General features: G+C 43.2%; 2 protein-coding genes across 6 annotated transcripts in view; both read right to left on the bottom strand.

The window, feature by feature from the left end:
* Window positions 1-1,483, bottom strand: part of dnajc5ga (DnaJ (Hsp40) homolog, subfamily C, member 5 gamma a) — a 29,710-nt gene extending 28,227 nt beyond the window's left edge. For 2 of the 3 annotated variants that reach the window (XM_083790331.1, XM_083790333.1), the window contains exon 1: window positions 1,321-1,482. The gene's annotated coding sequence lies outside the window, so the exon portion shown is untranslated. Of the gene's footprint in view, window positions 1-1,320 lie in introns of all 3 variants that reach the window. The other variant, XM_083790332.1, reaches the window with a different exon arrangement.
* A 691-nt stretch (window positions 1,484-2,174) lies between these two features.
* The window catches only part of cad (carbamoyl-phosphate synthetase 2, aspartate transcarbamylase, and dihydroorotase), a 34,746-nt gene continuing 18,258 nt past the window's right edge, over window positions 2,175-18,662 (bottom strand). For 2 of the 3 annotated variants that reach the window (XM_083790375.1, XM_083790377.1), the window contains exons 24-45: window positions 18,372-18,539; window positions 17,877-18,059; window positions 17,594-17,698; window positions 16,121-16,366; window positions 15,938-16,019; window positions 15,431-15,597; window positions 14,476-14,640; window positions 14,010-14,141; window positions 13,472-13,673; window positions 12,877-13,067; window positions 10,353-10,493; window positions 9,906-9,998; window positions 9,274-9,433; window positions 7,039-7,083; window positions 5,969-6,144; window positions 5,726-5,800; window positions 5,252-5,464; window positions 4,646-4,771; window positions 4,069-4,224; window positions 3,825-3,926; window positions 3,511-3,605; window positions 2,175-3,025 (exon numbers count right to left, since the gene is read on the bottom strand). In XM_083790375.1, coding sequence (XP_083646501.1) covers window positions 2,926-3,025; window positions 3,511-3,605; window positions 3,825-3,926; window positions 4,069-4,224; window positions 4,646-4,771; window positions 5,252-5,464; window positions 5,726-5,800; window positions 5,969-6,144; window positions 7,039-7,083; window positions 9,274-9,433; window positions 9,906-9,998; window positions 10,353-10,493; window positions 12,877-13,067; window positions 13,472-13,673; window positions 14,010-14,141; window positions 14,476-14,640; window positions 15,431-15,597; window positions 15,938-16,019; window positions 16,121-16,366; window positions 17,594-17,698; window positions 17,877-18,059; window positions 18,372-18,539 — 3,123 coding nt within the window. In that variant the 3' untranslated portion in view covers window positions 2,175-2,925. The remainder of the gene's footprint in view (window positions 3,026-3,510; window positions 3,606-3,824; window positions 3,927-4,068; window positions 4,225-4,645; window positions 4,772-5,251; window positions 5,465-5,725; window positions 5,801-5,968; window positions 6,145-7,038; window positions 7,084-9,273; window positions 9,434-9,905; window positions 9,999-10,352; window positions 10,494-12,876; window positions 13,068-13,471; window positions 13,674-14,009; window positions 14,142-14,475; window positions 14,641-15,430; window positions 15,598-15,937; window positions 16,020-16,120; window positions 16,367-17,593; window positions 17,699-17,876; window positions 18,060-18,371; window positions 18,540-18,662) is intronic. The other variant, XM_083790376.1, reaches the window with a different exon arrangement.

Genomic DNA, 18,662 nt, shown 5'->3' with positions numbered 1-18,662 from the left:
TAAGACTGAGTTGCAGCTGTACTTGGGACTTTTTTCTCTCTACAACAATCCCTTTGCCCAAATAGCCCAACACATGTGTCACTTTATCCAAGAATAGGCGAGATTCTGGGGGACCAGTTGTTAATTTAAACCATGCACTTCTGATCTGATGAATGTTAGAAACGTCATGGCATACTTGCTGTGCCATTTTGGACTGCTTGATTTATGCATGAGGTTTGGGACGTTGGGTCGTTCAATGTGTATCAGACAAATAAGCACTGGACACTGGTTGTGCCTGAGGGATGAGGCACCAGGCCCGGGCACATACAGGATGTGTCAAAAGTGGGGTCTACATGCAATGTAACGTTAAACCATGTCGACCACCAGTGCCTTGCACATGTTCTAATTTCTTCTGTGATGGCTTAGATTTAGAGAATACCATTGAATCAATCAAGTGACAAATTAACCAACGAATGTGGAATGTGATGGAAGAAATACTCTCAATACTAAGATGGTGTGTGTGTTGTCCTCCTTGTGGAGCTGTAATCCTCTGCTAATCTCTCCGCAAATGGAATTACTTCAATGTGTGTACTACACCCCGTCTTTAACAAAGGAAAAATAAATTGCATCGGCAACGGCAACACCTCTCGTTTACGATTTATTTAGGGCCAGGCCATGTTCTCCTGAGTCACACCAAGTAGTGGTGGCAGATTGATTAGTATTAGCATGCCAATGCTTTGTTTCTGTATGTACTGTTTATCATTAATTCGCGACGCTGTCAGGTGACGTTAGCCGTCATGCCGGGCAAACTCAGCTCAGCTCAGCTAGCAGTCTCACACTGACATCTGTGACCCATTATAGATTTGGGTGAAAGAGGCAGACAGCGGGGATGTAGTTTAGCTGCAGCGCTAGTCAGGAAACACACTTTGTGCGGAAACAATAACGTGTTATTGTTGGTTGAAAAGGCCACTGTATTCCTAATTTTGACATGTTAAATGTAGCAAATTATTCAACAAAATGACGTCGGTGGGTCACATATTTCGCCAAGTCACAGATCCCTGTATAACACCTGCGTCTCTCAGCTAGCTGTTCAAATATTAGATTTTAACTAACTGGAATACAGACTTTTATTCACTACCTACGGTCTAATTATGTTCATCACACAACGCATTCTCACATCAGATTACGAGCTACATTAAGAAAACGAGAGCTATCATTACCACCAGGCACCAGGCTAACTACGGTAGTCGGTTAGCAGCCAGCAACGGTAGCGCACAGCTCGCTAAACCAAGTCATTTCAAAATCTGGTGGCATACCGGTGTCATGCCAGTAGAATCTCACCTTGTGAAAATTGAACACCGTGTATTTCGCTGTAACGTTAGCTGGATCATAGAGGCATCCACTTCTATTTCTAAATCCCTAGTCAACGTCTCAAATGTAGCCTAGTCTCTGCCACTCCTTTATAGCCGGTCTGGCTACCGTGCTGCTGCTGCTGCTGCGGGTCCTGTTGGTTCCTGTACCGTTATCTGGCACTGGAGGACACACAGTCTCATTGGTTCATTTCACCGTTTCAGGAAGTAGTCTCGACCCGGTGGAAATCGTGGGATGGGCATGGTTTATACAAATTATAAATGATTACTATTAATTGTATACACCCGGGACTGGGTTCGGACATACCTCGTTTTATTATTATTATACTACTAGACTTATAACTACCTTTTCCATACATTTGTGTATGCAACATGTCCGAGAATGCGAAAATCAATGTCTCATCTAAACCAATACTCAACTTCAATTGTAGTTGCTGTTGTAAAATCATAATGCATTTTCTTGAATAGCCACTATTATAGATTTGGACTTGACAATAGATCTTCGCATCAGCTGTTGCCCAACAATCAATTAACCAATCACGCGCTGTCCCTCCAGGACAAGGGGGTCCTCGACTCCTTCCCACTGAACGAATATAATTTAGTAGTCAACTGTTCATGACGTTTGGAGCAAATTAATGGATTTAAAATATTTTGCATTTCAGTTTGTGCTAGAGGAAATCTCAGCTCATGAGCTAGCTCAAAGCAGCAAGAACGCCATCTAGCGTTCTGAGTGACGTATGGACAAGAGGTGCGTAGTTGCCCAAATGCCCACCCACATAAGGTAAAATTAAAACAATTCCACCTGACAAATGGCCCATAAATAATTTTATTAGTTTCTCTATAAAAAACAAACAAAGCTTTCGAGCCCTACAATAAAGACACCAAATTCCGCCCGAATGCGTAAAAAGTATGGTCAGAAATTGCTACAGTATCTGAAATACATCGCTGTAATAATACAAGAACTAACAATGACAATAAGAACATTATGGCTCAGTTATTTTAGTGTTGTACATAGCCTATTATGCATACATAATAGGCATAATATGCATAATATACATGTATTCTAGAATGTTCAGTACATGCAAATAATTGATGACAGTACTATCCTGAGGGGTGAGTTTTGGATTAGGAAAATCAGTCATATTATACTATAGTAAACATTGACATTTAAAGGGGACCAGTTAAAGAATGCATTGCGTAAGTTATTGCTCACAAGGTGATTTAGTAATGTTGCAACACTGTAAGCATACAGTATGTATCCGCAGTGTCCACTGTCCAGTCATGATTATCATTATTAACTACTGATCCAGGACCAAACTGTATACCCCCATTGTTGTTGTTTGTGTTTTAAATGTGATAATTTGTAAGTCAGAGTGTAGTGTACAAATGTAACAAAACAGACCTTTATACATCCATTTGGTTACATTTGCACAGTTAAATGAACATTTTACCGTGTAGCCTTACAGTCTCAAATCTACTATTCTCTCTAAAATGCTAAGTTTACACGGTGTGGGGCGTTTGGTCTTCTCTAGGCTAACGAGGCCCTATGGAATGTTGTCTTCACTGAAGTTGCTTCCTATCTGCCCAGCACAGTGGCCAAGAGGGCCATACGGATGTACATGCCATTCTCTGCTTGGCGGAAGTACGCCGCCCGTGGATCACTGTCCACCTCCGCACTGCACAGGACAAATACAAAGGAAAAAGCCAATAGATGTAATAAAGGGTGGAAAATAAAATCCATTCATAGATTAATCGCGATCAATTCATTTCGATTCACAAATGTCAAAACTTTTCTAGTTAGTTGCTTGTCATTGATTGATGTAGAGGTGCAACAGTTAATCTAATTGATTTTAACATTACATTGTAATAAAAATGATCGATTTAGGTGGAAAGGTTTGATCTAAATATCGAAGATAGATTTGTCAATATAGAAAAAATATCAAGAAACTCAATAATTGATAGTTGCAGCCTTGGATTTATGGCTAAACAGGTAAATCATTAAATAATCCTACAATACCAAATTACTTTCAATAAGATAAAGTTCTAATCTGTCACACTAATAATCACAAACAACAGTGGTGTAGGTAAGATTTGGAAAACATAACCAAGAGATGTGTGTCCAACACTTTCAGACATCTCTGGTTGATCAGAGACACCTTACCTGATTTCGTTGACTCTGGGTAGTGGGTGCATGACAACCATCTTCCCCTTGGCTGCAGTCATAATGTGGGGCGTGAGGACAAACTGACCAAAAGACTGAGGGGGGAAAGAAAACACCTTTACTGATAAAGGCAACAGCGCAGGCAGTCATACAATGTAGAAGCCTGAGTGTTACTCTTAGTCTGAGTGTACAAAATGGAACCAAAGGGACCCCCTTATGGTCGATTCTGTGCACAATCTTTCTTTAGTAACACAAACAAAAATGGACTATCCATATCTTTACAAACAGAAGATGAATATGACAGGATTGCTTACGGCCTTGTACTCTTCCTCAGAAGCAAAACGCTCCTTCTGAATCCTGGTCATGTACAGGACATCTGTGTCAGGGAGTGCCTCCTCAATGCTCTCAAACTCCTCCTGCACACACCAGCAGTTATAGATAAGTGCATTTTAAAATTCCCAACATTCATTTTGTGGGTGAAATAAGTATTTGAAAAACATGCAGTCTAGCAGTGTTTCAAGGTTCTCTACTGCTACACTGCCTGAAACAACCACTAACCTGTTTGATGCCTTTGGAGGCCACATAGTCAATGATCTCAGCGGGCATGTGGAGGTTCTTGGGGGCTACGTATCGCAGGGTGATGCGGTACTGGGTCAGGAGCTTGGCCAGGGAGTGGACTGTGCGACCATGCTTCAGGTCCCCAACCATAGTGATCTGAGAGATGGGAGGGAATGAGATGAAAGGCCAAACATTGAGTAAAAATCACACCCATGTGAAGTGAGTGGTGCAACTCCGTGTGGGGGTCCCCGGAAGTTCCAGACCCACAGGAACGCTACCAGGGGGGCGGCCCGGTTCTGGCGAGCCGCCCATCATACAGTTAATAATGTGTGTATGTTTGTTATGTCTATAGGAGTGGTTGCACCACAAAATAATTGCAATGCAAGTTCTCTTGCCATATATGAAACTAGAGGCTTAACGGATGATGCCTGTAGTTACAAATGGGACTCATTCCCACTCAGTTGCACATGATCCCCTGTCTCTACATAGTCTTTCCCATATAAAGCAAAGGCACCTTGAAAATGCTAAGAGAACCAAAGAAACGACAGCGCTGTTTGCTGGCATGCTGTCCCCTCACCGTCATGCCATTGACTGTCCCAAGTTCCTCTCTGATGGTGAACACATCCAGCAGAGCCTGGGTCGGGTGCTCTCCAACGCCATCTCCAGCGTTGATCACCGGCTTACGGCAGTGGCGCGCGGCGGTCTGGGTGGATGTTAGATATAAAAAACATATGAGTAAAACTTGTTTTAGTAAGCCAGTAAATAGTTGAATATCAAAACAAAGAAAAGTACTAAAGTACTAGCGATTGACATCTAGGTATTCATTTTCATTTAAAGGGGAGCAGGCAGATGGGGGTGCGGGCAATCTGACAGCAACACGAGGATATTCCAATGAAACAAACCCGCCAGAGCTGAATTGTGTTGAAAATTTTTTCGACATGATGCATAAAAATGCATCTATTCAGATGAGACACACAGTATGATCCCACAGATCCAAGTGGATCATTTATATTTACAGAGTATGTTTCATACACAATACGCAATGTTAGTTTCTATTGTTGCGTATGTGGATTGTGCTTTTGGCTTAGCTGTGAATACATTTCCCAAAAAGGGCAAACCAAGTCCCAAACAAAACCTCCAACCTGAACAAAAGGAAAAAAAAACTAATCCGGACTGGGCTCACCTCCACGGCCCCGGGGAGAGGGTGTCTGAGGACCAGGACGTCCGCATAGCCACTCATGGTCTGGACAGAGTCAGACACTGACTCCCCTTTCTGCGCAGAGGAAGTGGCCTCGTTGAAGTGGACTACCGATCCGCCTAGACGCTGCATGGCTGCGGCAAACGAGCTGCTGGTGCGAGTGCTCACCTCGTAGAACATGGACGCCATCACTCTGCCCTACAGGAGTAGGAATGGGTTCAGCAGCGTGTAACTGGTGCTCATGCAGTGTCTCATTCTCAGCTTTCTAAGGGTCCGTCTCAATTACCATACAAGGGCAACTGAGAGGTGTGGATTATTATAATAGTCATTGTGGACAGTGACATGCATACTGTACAAAGACACAAGCAGACTCATTACAATAGTTTTGCAATCACTTCAAGGCTCAACTAGACATAACAAAAAGGGTAATAACAAAGGTCGTAAAAACATGAAACTGACCTTGAGGATGTCCAAGCTGCGTTCTTTTTGCACCATCAAACGCAGAGTGTGGGCAACATTGAAGAGATGGGAGATCTAAAATACACACCACATATAGACACAAATATTTCAATTTAAACAAAGAACGAATTGAACTACAGAGAAATCAAAACAAGAGGCATGTACGTGTGTGAGAATTAATGCAATACAAAGTATGTTGGGAGATTGTGCGAGTGCATATTCATTGTGGGTGGTTTTGCATACCTGCTCCTTGCTGAACTGCCTGACAGACAGGATGTGCTGGCCCACTAGAGGGTGGAGCAGGGGTGAGGTCTGGAAGTGGGAGGAGGCGGGGATGGCCTGCGGAGACAGGAGCCTGGACAGGGGAGGAGGGTGGCTGTACACCTCTCCACCACCCAAGGGTGTAGGGAGCAGGAACTCTGGAGAGAGAAGACGGTCACATAATGGATGGTCAACTTCAACCCATGAAACATCAAAGAGTTGAAATACCTTAACAAGAGTTTAGAATGCTGCAAGCTAGCTTACCACTGCAAGTAGGGCTGGGCAGGTCATTATATTGATATTGTAATGACTAGATAACTGGGATTTTGTACATTGTAAAATCATATTAGTCCACTTGCCAGACTGTGAACCCAGACATGTTGAGTACACCAAGGTTTTATGTTAGAAATGTTGAGTATGGGTCCCCAGCATGTAGAAACTGCCGGATGCTAACTTGCATATGTTGAGCAATTAATAATTGGCATATATGACCATACCATTCCAAGCGTTTGTTTTGCACAAAAAACATTCTGCTAAAAATGGCCATCGCCGTCATCACAACTGTGATGATGTCAGCACAAGTGGCTATGGCCGTTTTTAGCCCAATGAGTGTTTGATTTTTTTTCTTCAAAACTAATGCTTGGAATAGATTAAGCATCATGAAAAGCCCCTAGTAGGAGATTATAAATACTGCACAAGAAAAGAAGGGAACCTAACCTACAGTAGAGGTGTGCATAATTGGGCAGCATTTAGCATTTTCAGCGTCCTCTGGTGGACAAACAGCGTGACATATGTACATAATACATAACAGACAGACAGACATACATACAGACGTGTCAGACAGCCGTATTGCAATAGTTGTACGCCTTCCAATTTTTGGTGGATCGTCTGAATAGTCTGAATACTTAAGCATATCCATGCAACCGCTGCCTATATGTAGCAAGCTATAGCTTTCTAGCCACTCATTACAAGCAGGGTACAGCGAGGAGAGGTGGATTGTTGCGATTTAGCAGTAGCGTTAACAGCTGCGCTGTGACAAAGTTTCAGCAAACCTTCCTCGATGGCTCTCGTCAAAGTTCTCTCCTTTGTTTCATCAGCTGTACAGAGGGGTTGGACAGAGAGCACAGGAGTTAGGAGTTACTTACTGTAGTTCGGTGGCAAGAGTTGATTGAGATCCGGTGCAGTGTTAAAACGGATGGTGTATAGACCATTGTAATCAAGGTTGACAATGGGTGCTCCTTTAATTTAATCATTATCTTCATATACTGCAATTGGTCCGAATTAATGCTCATTATAAAGATACCACCATTTCCACCTTCTCACTCTGTGTCTCAGAAGTCAGAAGTGAGCTTTGGACAGTTCAGAAACCTGCCTACCAGTGACATCATCGATGTGGAATATAAGCAAATACAAACTACAGCTTTCTCTGCAGTTGTATATATGTACTATAAGTAGATTCATATTTTATAGTTCTTGCCATTAACAATGGCACAATGCCAAACATACGTACAGTATGTAAAGTAGGCCGTACAATCATTATTGGCGCTATTTCGGTTGCCTGTGCCCTAGGAGGTCTGTCCTTTGTTCAAGATCTTCCTGTCAACAGAGGTGAAGGAGACCATTTTGTGGCCCAATCTATCCAAACCTCTGTGTTTTTATGGCAGGCAACTGGCCAGCCTTCAGAGGGGATGGTAGCATGCTTGATTATAGCGTATGTCCCTCTGTTTAACTGAAGGTGGTGGAGTAACCAAAATGTCCAATCACATAACATCCAATGGTTGATTTACCTCTGCCCTCAGGCTGACTAGGATTCAGAGGATGTGGCAACAAATAGGGGGTCAAATGACATGCTACTCATCGTCATTCATGCAATGATCTGTGTTTGTCAATGTCAATAAAGGTGGATGCATTGGCTGGCACTTATTTACAAAGAACCAGTTGACAATTAGACCAGACTCAGAGGCATACAGATAGACCAGGCTGGATCTGGTCAGCCTATAGCTGTGGTTCTCAACTGGTTTTGGCACTGGGAAAACAATGGCCGTTATTTTTGTGTACGACATGTAAAATAATCTAATTTTTGAGTGGCGCTAGCCACTCCAATGCAAACGTGTGGCTTTGTGTGTGTGTCCCCTCCCCCACCCTCTGATTCTGCTATATTCCGTATAATCTTACATTTACTATGACAAAGTGGGTGCCACAACATGTGTCGGTCTATGGACTTTTTCACAGAACATTTTATTCCGCATAAACCTTTTAGGCCACCGTGGGCCTAAAAAGCGATGTATGATGACTTCATCATCATAATCATCTTGATAAAAAGTTGCCACTCACTTCACACAAGTGTGATTATTATTTAACATTCGGCCGTGAACCCCTTTAAGAGCATCTTGCAATCCGTTTTTGGGTCCCGAACTACTGATTGAGAATCATTGGCCTAAATTATACTGGAGACCTATGGATTAAGACAACTCTTAATATCTCAATAATCTATAGTGGTTTTCTTTGCTTGCTCCCATCAGCGTTACATTATTGATATTATTTGTTACTGTAATTATTTACTTTTATTGTATTATACTGTGCTCATTTTAAGTCTTCAGTAAAACCCTGAAAACAAGAGAAGTTGTCTGTTCTGTGTTCTAATAGACACCCCTGGGTGAAGTGGGGAAGCTGCGCCAGCCAGTATAGATGAGTCCACATCAATCTCTACTCCTGTCAATCCAGACTACTGAGATGAAGTCAATGAGACCTGGGCACGCCACTGAATTAGATGCATCTACTGTAACTGGTTATTGTCAATCCAGACTACTGAGATGTAGTCAATGAGACCTGGGCACGCCACTGAATTAGATGCATCTACTGTAACTGGTTATTGTCAGTCACCATACAGCATATGTCACCTTTTGGCTTCCACTGATCTGATGCCTGTGTGTGTGTGTGTGTGTGTGTGTGTGTGTGTGTGTGTGTGTGTGTGTGTGCGTGCGCGCGCGCGTGCGTGTGTGTGTGTGTGTGTGTGAGAGAGAGAGAGAGAGAGAGAGAGAGAGAGAGAGAGAATCTAAAATCTGCAGTGTAACAAGCGACTCCCTTATTTGCTGCATCAACAAAACAAATGTCATGTTTGGTCTCTTGCCAAGATGAGGCAGTGTGAAAAATGCTGCAAAAATACCCACAACAACCCACAAGTGGTTATATAACACAAAGATCCACACCACACTCATCGGATGGTTAGGTGACAAAAGGGTTTGTCACCTTTGGAGCAAAGCATTGTGTGTGAGTGCTGCAGTTACCTGGGGGCAGGCCGGGGTCGGAGGAGCGGTGGATGCGGGGGGCCAGTGCCAGCGTGTAGCGGCCCTCCCCAACAGCGCGGCGTGGACTCGGGGCCCGCGTGCGGAGGGAGCCATCACATGGAGGAGTCGGTCGGAGACGCTCTGGGGGACGCTCTGGGGTCTTACACACAAACAAGGACACACACAGAATGAGTCAGAACAAATGGAGAAATTAACCAGATTATCATTCACATACTGTACTGTACACACTATGATCTGATAAGATTATCAAGCAACACCAGTTATAGCAGCAAAAACAGCAGCTAGTGAGTGACTGCTAATACGAGTACTGTACGTATACCATATCTCTTTACCATTTCCCTGTATTTACAGTAGAATATTTCCATATAGGCAATACATTCAATGTACAATACAATGTCCTTATATTCTGATTAGATTAACGGTATTCCATTCTCCTCTATAATCTTCTCTCCTCAAGTATTTAGATCAACTTAGTAATGATGAGTCACTTCTATGATCAACTTAGTGCTTTAATACGGGTACAGAAGGCTGGACAAAATGAATAAAAGGGCACCCCAAAAAGATGATTTATTTGGTGAGTAAATGAGTGAAAGAATGAAGTGTGCGTATACCAATGGAATCTCTTTAACTGGCTCAGGGGGGATGGTGGCAGCAGCAGCAGGCCATGTTTTCACATCTTCTCCATAACCTGGAGGTACTAACACCTGATACACAGAGTGAGAGAGAGAAAATTACATTGACATCTAAATACTGTTGTTGCTCATCGGCAAATTAATCTATTACATATCCAGACATCGATGACCAGTTTGTGCCAACTGGGAGAGTGTCTTGTGTGAGAAAAAAAACCTCTCCAACATGAACAACTTCAGGATGTTTGCATATAATAAATACATCTCACTCAGGTATACAAACATACTGTTATGTTATGTTATGTTATGTTGTTATGCTCGTGGGGCATCGTCTATGCATGTCTGTTTCTTATCTACCTTTCTGTTTAATAAAAATATTGAAACACAGGTATACACATGGGTAGTGAACCTGTGAATGTACGTGCTCACCTGGCCATCAATGTAGGCTACCTCCCCTCGCAACACCACGCGGCGCACCTTGCCTTTGACCTTCATACCTTGGAAGGGCGTCCACTTGGACTTTGTGAACTGCATTTCCTGAGGGATAACCCACTCCTGCTCCAAGTCCACCTGAGAGACACGGACAGAGTGACTGATTCAGCCAGACTGAGACAGACAGAATGACTGAGACAGCGAGACTGAGACACAGACAGTGTGACTGAGACAGCGAGACTGAGACACAGACAGAGACTGAGACAGCGAGACTGAGACACAGAGTGACTGAGACACAGACAGAGTGACTGAGACACAGAGTGACTGAGACACAGACAGAGTGACTGAGACAGCGAGACTGAGACACAGAGTGACTGAGACACAGACAGAGTGACTGAGACAGCGAGACTGAGACACAGACAGAGTGACTGAGACAGCGAGACTGAGACACAGACAGAGTGACTGAGACACAGACAGAGTGACTGAGACACAGAGTGACTGAGGCCTCTTTTAGACGGCGACCATCTCCATATAACACGTCAAAGTCCCGTTGCGTTCTCATTCTTTTCTTACCCTTTACACGAGAACGCACACGTTATGCTATAATGTGCTATTGTGCTATAATGTCGCTAGGTGGCGATAACGGGCTGCCAAATAGATAGGTCACACCCACGTACAAGAAGAACCCCTTCACGCAAGCCTGCGCAACACGGCTCCGTCTTTTTGGCAAATCTAGAACTTCCTGTTTGAGAGCGAGCAAATTGAAGACATCCGGTTGCTTTCAGAATAAAACTGTCGTCAATTAAATAATGATTACACTACATCATTAGTATTATTATTACATTACAGCTATTGTAAAGACACATTATGTTTCTGTGTAAAAATAAGTAATTAAATAACACAGAAACATAATGTGTGTCTTATAGCATCATTTAAATGCTTAATTTGTAGTTTTAATGTGCAAATTAACCTTTTTTTCAATACTCTAGAGGATACTCTTATTTTGAAGAGATGGTCTTAAATTTGCTAGCTTAGATTTGCCAAAAAACAGCAAGCGGCGCAACACTGCTCTGGGCAAAGCGCGCCACGGGATGGTATATATTTTATTATTTTATAATACATTAGGCTACATAAACGCTGCTGCCGCGGCTGCCGTCTATCACAAGGCTTTTTATTTACATCATGGTTTTACATTCACCATCGCTGATGAGCAGCACTTTGTAGGCGAGGAGGGAGGCTTGTTCAGGAACTCCATTATATCATAATGATATGGCTCTGCATCAATGTAATAAACATATGCGCTGTGAGCCAACGTGAGCCATGATGTCATAAGTTTTGCGGATTCACCGTTATGCCTGTTTATATGGAGACCATAGGAAACGGCGTTCTCAAAGATTTCCACTCTGGGAGGTGGTTTCACTTCGTTGCGTTTTCACCTCCTGAGATACGATACTTTATTTTGACGTTTTATATGAACACCATCCTCGTGTAAATAGCACCTGAGACAGCCAGACTGAGACACAGACAGAGTGACTGAGACACAGACAGAGTGACTGAGACACAGACAGAGTGATGAAACAGCGAGACTGAGACACAGACAGCCAGACTGAGACAGACCAGAGTTCCCTACAATCAACATATTGTAGAGTTGTGTCACGGCAGACATTTTTTAAATAAATTGAGACTTAATGCAAAAGCCATGACAAGCTCTATAACAGCTCTCGTCAGTATTTTCTCATGGGCTAAAAGCTTGACAGGTTAGTTGCTAATGTAAGATTGGACAGTGGCCATTCTAGAGAGGGAATCCAAAGCTCTAAAAAACATCTCTAAAAAACATTCAGGTGCGGAACAAAAAGATACATACAGGTCCAGAAGGAGAAGTAGTCCGCACACCGTTTCGTAGCTCCCACATTTATTAAGTATGACAACATTTCGACCCCTTATGGGTCTTCGTCAGATGAACATACCTGACGAACATACATAAGGGGTCGAAACGTTGTCATCCATAATAATGGGGGAGCTACGAAAAGTGTGCGGACTACTTCTCCTTCTCCCATTCTAGAGAGGGGCCCAGGCAGAACGGAGTTGAGATCTGGTGACTGCATAGCAAATGATTCACATCATTGTCCTACTCAAACCATTCCTTGATCATCAGTCAGAAAATGTGCACATTCAACCACGATTTCCAACCCCATTTACTGATGTCTTTTGCATGGATTGAAGTGCCGATGTCGCTATCCCTATTGCAACACTAGCCAGTGCTGTTTTTGTGACTGAAGCAAGCTCCTGTCATCAGTGGCGCAATAATGAGCCATTGAGCCCTCTTTCATTTCATTTACATATTTTCCAATTGCCAACTTTATCCAAATTGAGTTCAAATACATGCCGCAAGAAAATGGATGATAATAGTTCAATTGTATCATCAGGCTCGTCACATTTCTCTACTCATTTAGTATTCAGGTTTTGCGTTTCATTAAACCCACGCCTGTATACAGTATGTGCTTATTTGTTATTTATATACCTCCACATAGGTGTTGTCCTGTGCGGGGAGGTTGAAGATCTTTCGAGGGTTGTCATACAGTCGTCGGATGATGTCGTCCAGGGTGAGGCGGCCCTCGCTGACGGCAGTGAGCAGCAGGGGTAACATGGTCTCCAGGCCGGGGTACCCTGGAGGAGGCTTCTCACTACTCTTCTCCTCTACTGAATGGGGTGCTGAGAGGCAATTATGACATTAGACATTATGATAAAACAAACGGTACATATTAAACTTTGTGACAAGAAGGGAGTTAAACATCCAACAGGTCGTCGGTAAACAAAATAAGTGACAGCAAAATACAATCAGGGAAAACTGGCAGAAAAAGACTTGCATGAAGAATTAAGGAAGACTCCTTAGACTGAGCTACTAGTATTAGTGAGACTTAAGAAAATATAATTTATTTTACTTTTAGATGCTCATAATAAAGAGCTTGTGCTCATAGTGAGTTCAAATTAGCACATTGCTAATTGTATCGGACAATGGAAGGACAAAGAAAGGCGTAACAGATTCCCAGGTACTTTGGCAAAATACAATCAAAATCATCAGCACACATGAGCATACAATTCTCCTGACTGCTCACCGTGGTCGGTAGCGAAGCAGTCAATGATATCCAGGTGTTCCCAGAGGGCCTCCATGTCCTCACGGCTCCCTAGCATGGGCCGCACCTCGGCCCGACCGGCCCCAATCTCACCTATGTTGTCCTCGCACAAGAAGAGGTGGTGGGGTGCTACCTCACATGTCACCTGGATCCCCTTCTGCTTGGCAGCCCGGATGATCAGGATCTAGGAGGGAGGGCAAGGAGAAGATTTGGTGTTTTATTTGCTATTTTCCTTAAAAGTGGTTCACTTTTATATACTAGCTCAGTGGCCTTGTGAATAGAGTGTCCGCCCTGAGACTGGGAGGTCTGGGTTCGATCCCCGGCCGGGTCATACAAAAGGACCCAGTGCCTCCTGCTTGTCACTCAGCATCAAGGGTTGGATTGGGGGTAAATCCCTGCGACATACTAGCATCATGTCCAGGGGGTGTACTTGTACATCAAGATGGCTCACACTACAGAAACGAACTTTTATATATTAGGTCTTATTGAAGTTGATATAAAGTGGTAATGAAGAGGTCACCTCTTCCTTTTTGGCCACATGGCAGATGTGTACAGGTCTCTGGTAGAGCTGGGCCACCATCAGAATGGCTGCCACCGTCTGTTTCTCAGCATGGGCGACGATGGGCATCTGTTTGGGCCACTTCTCAAAGTGCTAAAATAACCAATGCGCCAAAGGAGAGATACAACAGTTAGATTCACAGCCACTACATCACAGACAACTTCTTAACCCAAGGGGTCAAATCAAGTTAATGTAAGGTTTATTTGTTTAGTTTGTTTTATTATTATTTTTTGTTTATCATTAAGCCTTATCTATCTTAATTATATTAATTATTAAGTAATTATATTAATTATCTTATTTACTTATTAAGTGCTTTAAAAAAATGTGGCCTTGACGGTTTCAACCATCCAAAAGCCTCTGTCAATTACTGTACTTTGTGTAAATCAAGCGATCTTCATTATATGACTTGTATTCGTCCCCTGCCTACCTCCATCCACAGAGACACGTTGTCCATCTTGAGTGAGGAGTAGGTATCGTTGAGGTACATCTTGAGCCCTGCTGCCTGATTGGCGATGGAGGGCAGGATGGCTGCATTGTCCGAGGCAGCACCCACATACAAGGCATAGTCACAGCGACAGCCTGCCTTGGCCAGCTAAACGCACAAAGTACCAGAGCATTACAGTAGATCACACAGGAAAAGGTCAAAACTAATGCCTGGTTTATACTTGGTTGCAAGGCATGTCCCATACCGAAAATAGCAGATCTAAGCCAATACCCCAAATCTCGGCCACTTGCTCACTCACACTCGTTCACTCCAGCATGGCGGTGTGTTACAGTGAAATTGGTGATCTGCCGAAATATGTGACCATCTTGTGGACTTCAGTCACTTCACAACTTGCATGTAGGGCTGTCACGATTACAAATTTAAGTTGCCGATTAACTGTCACACAAATAATTGCGATTAACGATTTAATTGTCTTTTTTCCATTGAACATTGGAATGTTAAAATGTCTTCATAATCACAAATTCCACAGGGCAGATATTCAAACCAAAAATGTTTTGAAAAATGTTTGAAAATATATGGACATTTCAACATGGAAACGATTATGCGAAAATAATTTGCATTATCTCAAATAATTGCGATTAGGCGAGTATGTGATAATTGTGACAGGCCTACTTACATGGAGGTCTTTAAATACTTAGTTATTTACCCTCCCCTCAGGACAAGAAATACTTCCATTCCTACCCCTAATAATAGTCTAATTGTTGTATAAAAGTATATCAGTATACTGTATCTAGTAAAAGTCTGTATTAAGAAATCAAACCTAGAAGCTGAGTACTGTCAAATATGTAATGTTAAGCCACAATGATTTGCAAATACATAACATTCTACTTTAAAATAGTTTGCTGTGCATTTAAAAATGAATAATGAAAGCCAGTACCTTCTGAACCAGTGCCAGAGTATTGTGGTCGATGACAGAAGGTGACGTGTTGGGCATGACACACACCATGGTCACCCCTCCTGCCAGGGCAGCCGCTGTTCCCGAGGAGAAGTCCTCCTTGTGGGTGGCACCGGGTTCACGCAGATGAACATGGACATCAATGAGACCTGGACAGCAGGAGACGGCGGGGAGTAAAAAACGACAGCCACGGGGAGTAAAAAACGACAGCCATGGAGAGTTCAGGAGAAAGGAGAGCCAGTTTCAGGCAAACAACTGATGGCCGTTGTAGCAGTGTGAGTTTAACATTTGGAATCGATACAAAGTTCAACCACTTAAACCCTATACATAGTTGACCAGGGCTCTCCAGTGGAATATAATTGGGCCCCCTCCTTTTTCCCCCTACACCAAATCTCTTTGCTGAAAACAGCCAATATGTGGCGCTGTGTGTGACGCATTATGACATGCAGAGAATAGGGATGCTAGGGTTCATGTGGTCTTATTTCTTACCAGGCAGACGGACCAGCTTCTGTGATGTCATGCTGTCAATGTGTGTCTTCACTGGCGGGGTCCTGCCAATCTGATGCAGTGCCTAAAACATTTGTGAGTCATATAATCAATTAGTTATGGATAAATAAACGAACCGAACAAACGCTTAGCTAGCCTTGAATAAAACAGTACCACAGGGCCAACCTGAACGAAGAGCTTGGTGCACTTGATGTCGATGATAAGAGGCACGGAGTAGTCAATGGCCATTCGCCTGGTGCGATAGCCTTTGGTGACAAAGGACGACAGCCTCCTGCCACCACTGTTCCTCATGGACAGGTTTATGACCAGGTCAAAGTGGTTCTCCTCCAGGTAGTTCATGATGCTGCGCTGCTTCTCCTTGGTGGGACAGTCACTTTCCTCCTCCTCAAAAGGCCAGTCCACTGCTGTCACCTAGAGACAAAAGGAAGTACAATGGAAGAAAAAACATTGATTAACCACTTAAACACTATATAAATTACTTCAAATATCTTTGGTGAAAATAGACTACAAGATCAAAACCTAAGCTTGTAAATCTGCAATTTTTGCTGAATGTTATTATGCCTATTATGACACAAAATTGGTAGAATAGAATACTATTACTAGGGTTAATGTTGTTTAAAAAAAAACAGACAATGATGCCCTTGTCAAGTTGTGGTGCCAAGCTGATTTTTCCATAATTTTGTTGCGTTTGCTGTAGCCGATTAACTCAATGGCTCGAGCGAGCGGAAGTTTAGCCTAGCCTAGCCCCGGACCTCAATTTTGAGGTCCGGGCTTACGCACGCGACATCATGAACGTCCGTCCACCTCCATTAAAGTGCTGCAATTCATCTTCAACGTTGGATAGCCTTACTAGGGGCTTGGTTGACTATCATTGTGCACGTTCATGATGACACGTGAACGCTGTTTCATGCGTGAACCATAGACTGTAAAAAATATGGTTTTTGTTTTGACTCGAGTGGGAGGGGAATCCCGATCATAGACTGTAACGGTAGCCACGCCCCTCAGAACATGCGCGACTTTATGGTAATTTTTTTAATAAATGGGACCATAATTTTCCAAAAAGAATGTTATGACATTAGAAATTAGACTTTAAACTAGTGACTGGAAGCAGAAAGTATACATGACCATGTTTATTAAGGTAATACAGTCTAGGTGAAGTTGGGCCCAAATACATGGACTTCTATGGGGCTATGGGTTTTTCTGGGTTTAATGACAGCGCCACAACAGGCCATTATATGAACTTTCAGGAAATCCCGATTTCCTCAGTGGCTTCACAAAATATCTGTCTGACTGCCTGAACGCGTGCAATGATAGTCAACGGCCAGCACGTTCATGTGTTTGGCCCAATCCGTCACAGAATGCACTCTGTTCCTACCCAGAAGGAGGAGTGAAATCGTCTCATGCGCTTTTGAGCAACTTGATGCAAGTGGATGGAAGGAAGAATCCGGTGCCGACTCAATTAATATATACACTCTAAGGTTGAACCGTTTGGTGTATTAAGAGTTCTAGCAGGCTGTTGTTATATGTTATGTCATAATAGGCAATATATTTTTCCACCTTTATGAGAAAAGAGGGAAATAAGTTAGAAAAGGTCAAACGTCACTTTGCTCAGACATGTATGCATTAAAGCAGCCAAACCTTGACTCCGTGTTCAGTGTAGAAGTCAGCCGTACCCAGACTAGCATACAGGTCATAGCCCAGGCTTTCCAGAGCCTGTACTGTAGGCAGCAGCTCACTTTTATTCTACAAAACACACACAGAAAATACATTTGAACAATGTTGAGTTATTGCACAAGAATGTGCTGTACTGTATGTCTTTCAAACGTTCCAGAATAATTTAGGAGCTAAACCAGGAGTTCTGAACTGGTTCAATAAGTACAATGTTAACAATTGTTAACATTGGTTATTTGTGTCCTGGTACCTTGTAGCTGCCGATGCTAAGCAGGATGTTCTTCTTTGGGATCTTGAAGCCTGTAGATAGCATGGCTTTGAGATAGGCCTCGTAGCGGTTCTCCCCGAAGCAGGCCACCTCTCCTGTGCTGGTCATCTCCACCCCCAGCACCACGTCAGCCCCCGCCAGCCGAGAGAAGGAGAACTGCGGCACCTGGTGGAGAAGGTGAAACGTTTTGTACACAAGAGTCTGAATGTGAATGCCACAGTTCAAAGGACTGAGAAGAAGTCCGGAAGTTGTTAGAAGGGCAAGTGCTACCCAATTTATTAGGTCTAATTGTACACTGTCAGAGTGAAATTAACACTGGAGGATTTTACAGTGTAGATTGGGGTCCCAATCTACATTGGGGTCAAATGGGGGTCTGTGGTCTAACTCTAATGCACATCAAACTAGTGGTCTTTGAAATGAACCACTGCATTTAGACTAACCCACAAACAGATGAGACGATGAACCCAGTGTGCTTACCTTGACGCCAACGATGCCCTTTCCTCTCATGAAGCCAATAGGCTCCACCTCCTCCCCCATGATGACCTGCGTTGCCAGGGAAACCAGATCCACACCCAGCGTCTTGGAGATGAACGGGAAGGAGCGTGAGACACGCACGTTGCACTCAATCACCTTCAGCTGGTCGTCCTGAGGAGAAAGAAACAACAATCACCTTCAGCAGGTCGTCCTGAAAGAAACTAACTTTAACTATAGGGACAAGTGCAAACAAAAAAACAGCATTAGCTGAAATGTAACATTGCAACTACAAAT

This window comes from Protomyctophum parallelum (assembly GCF_964188405.1).
Source record: "Protomyctophum parallelum genome assembly, chromosome: 19".
NCBI lineage: Eukaryota > Metazoa > Chordata > Actinopteri > Myctophiformes > Myctophidae > Protomyctophum > Protomyctophum parallelum.
Note: the sequence above shows the minus strand (reverse complement) of the source record. Positions and strands in the feature narration are given on the sequence as shown.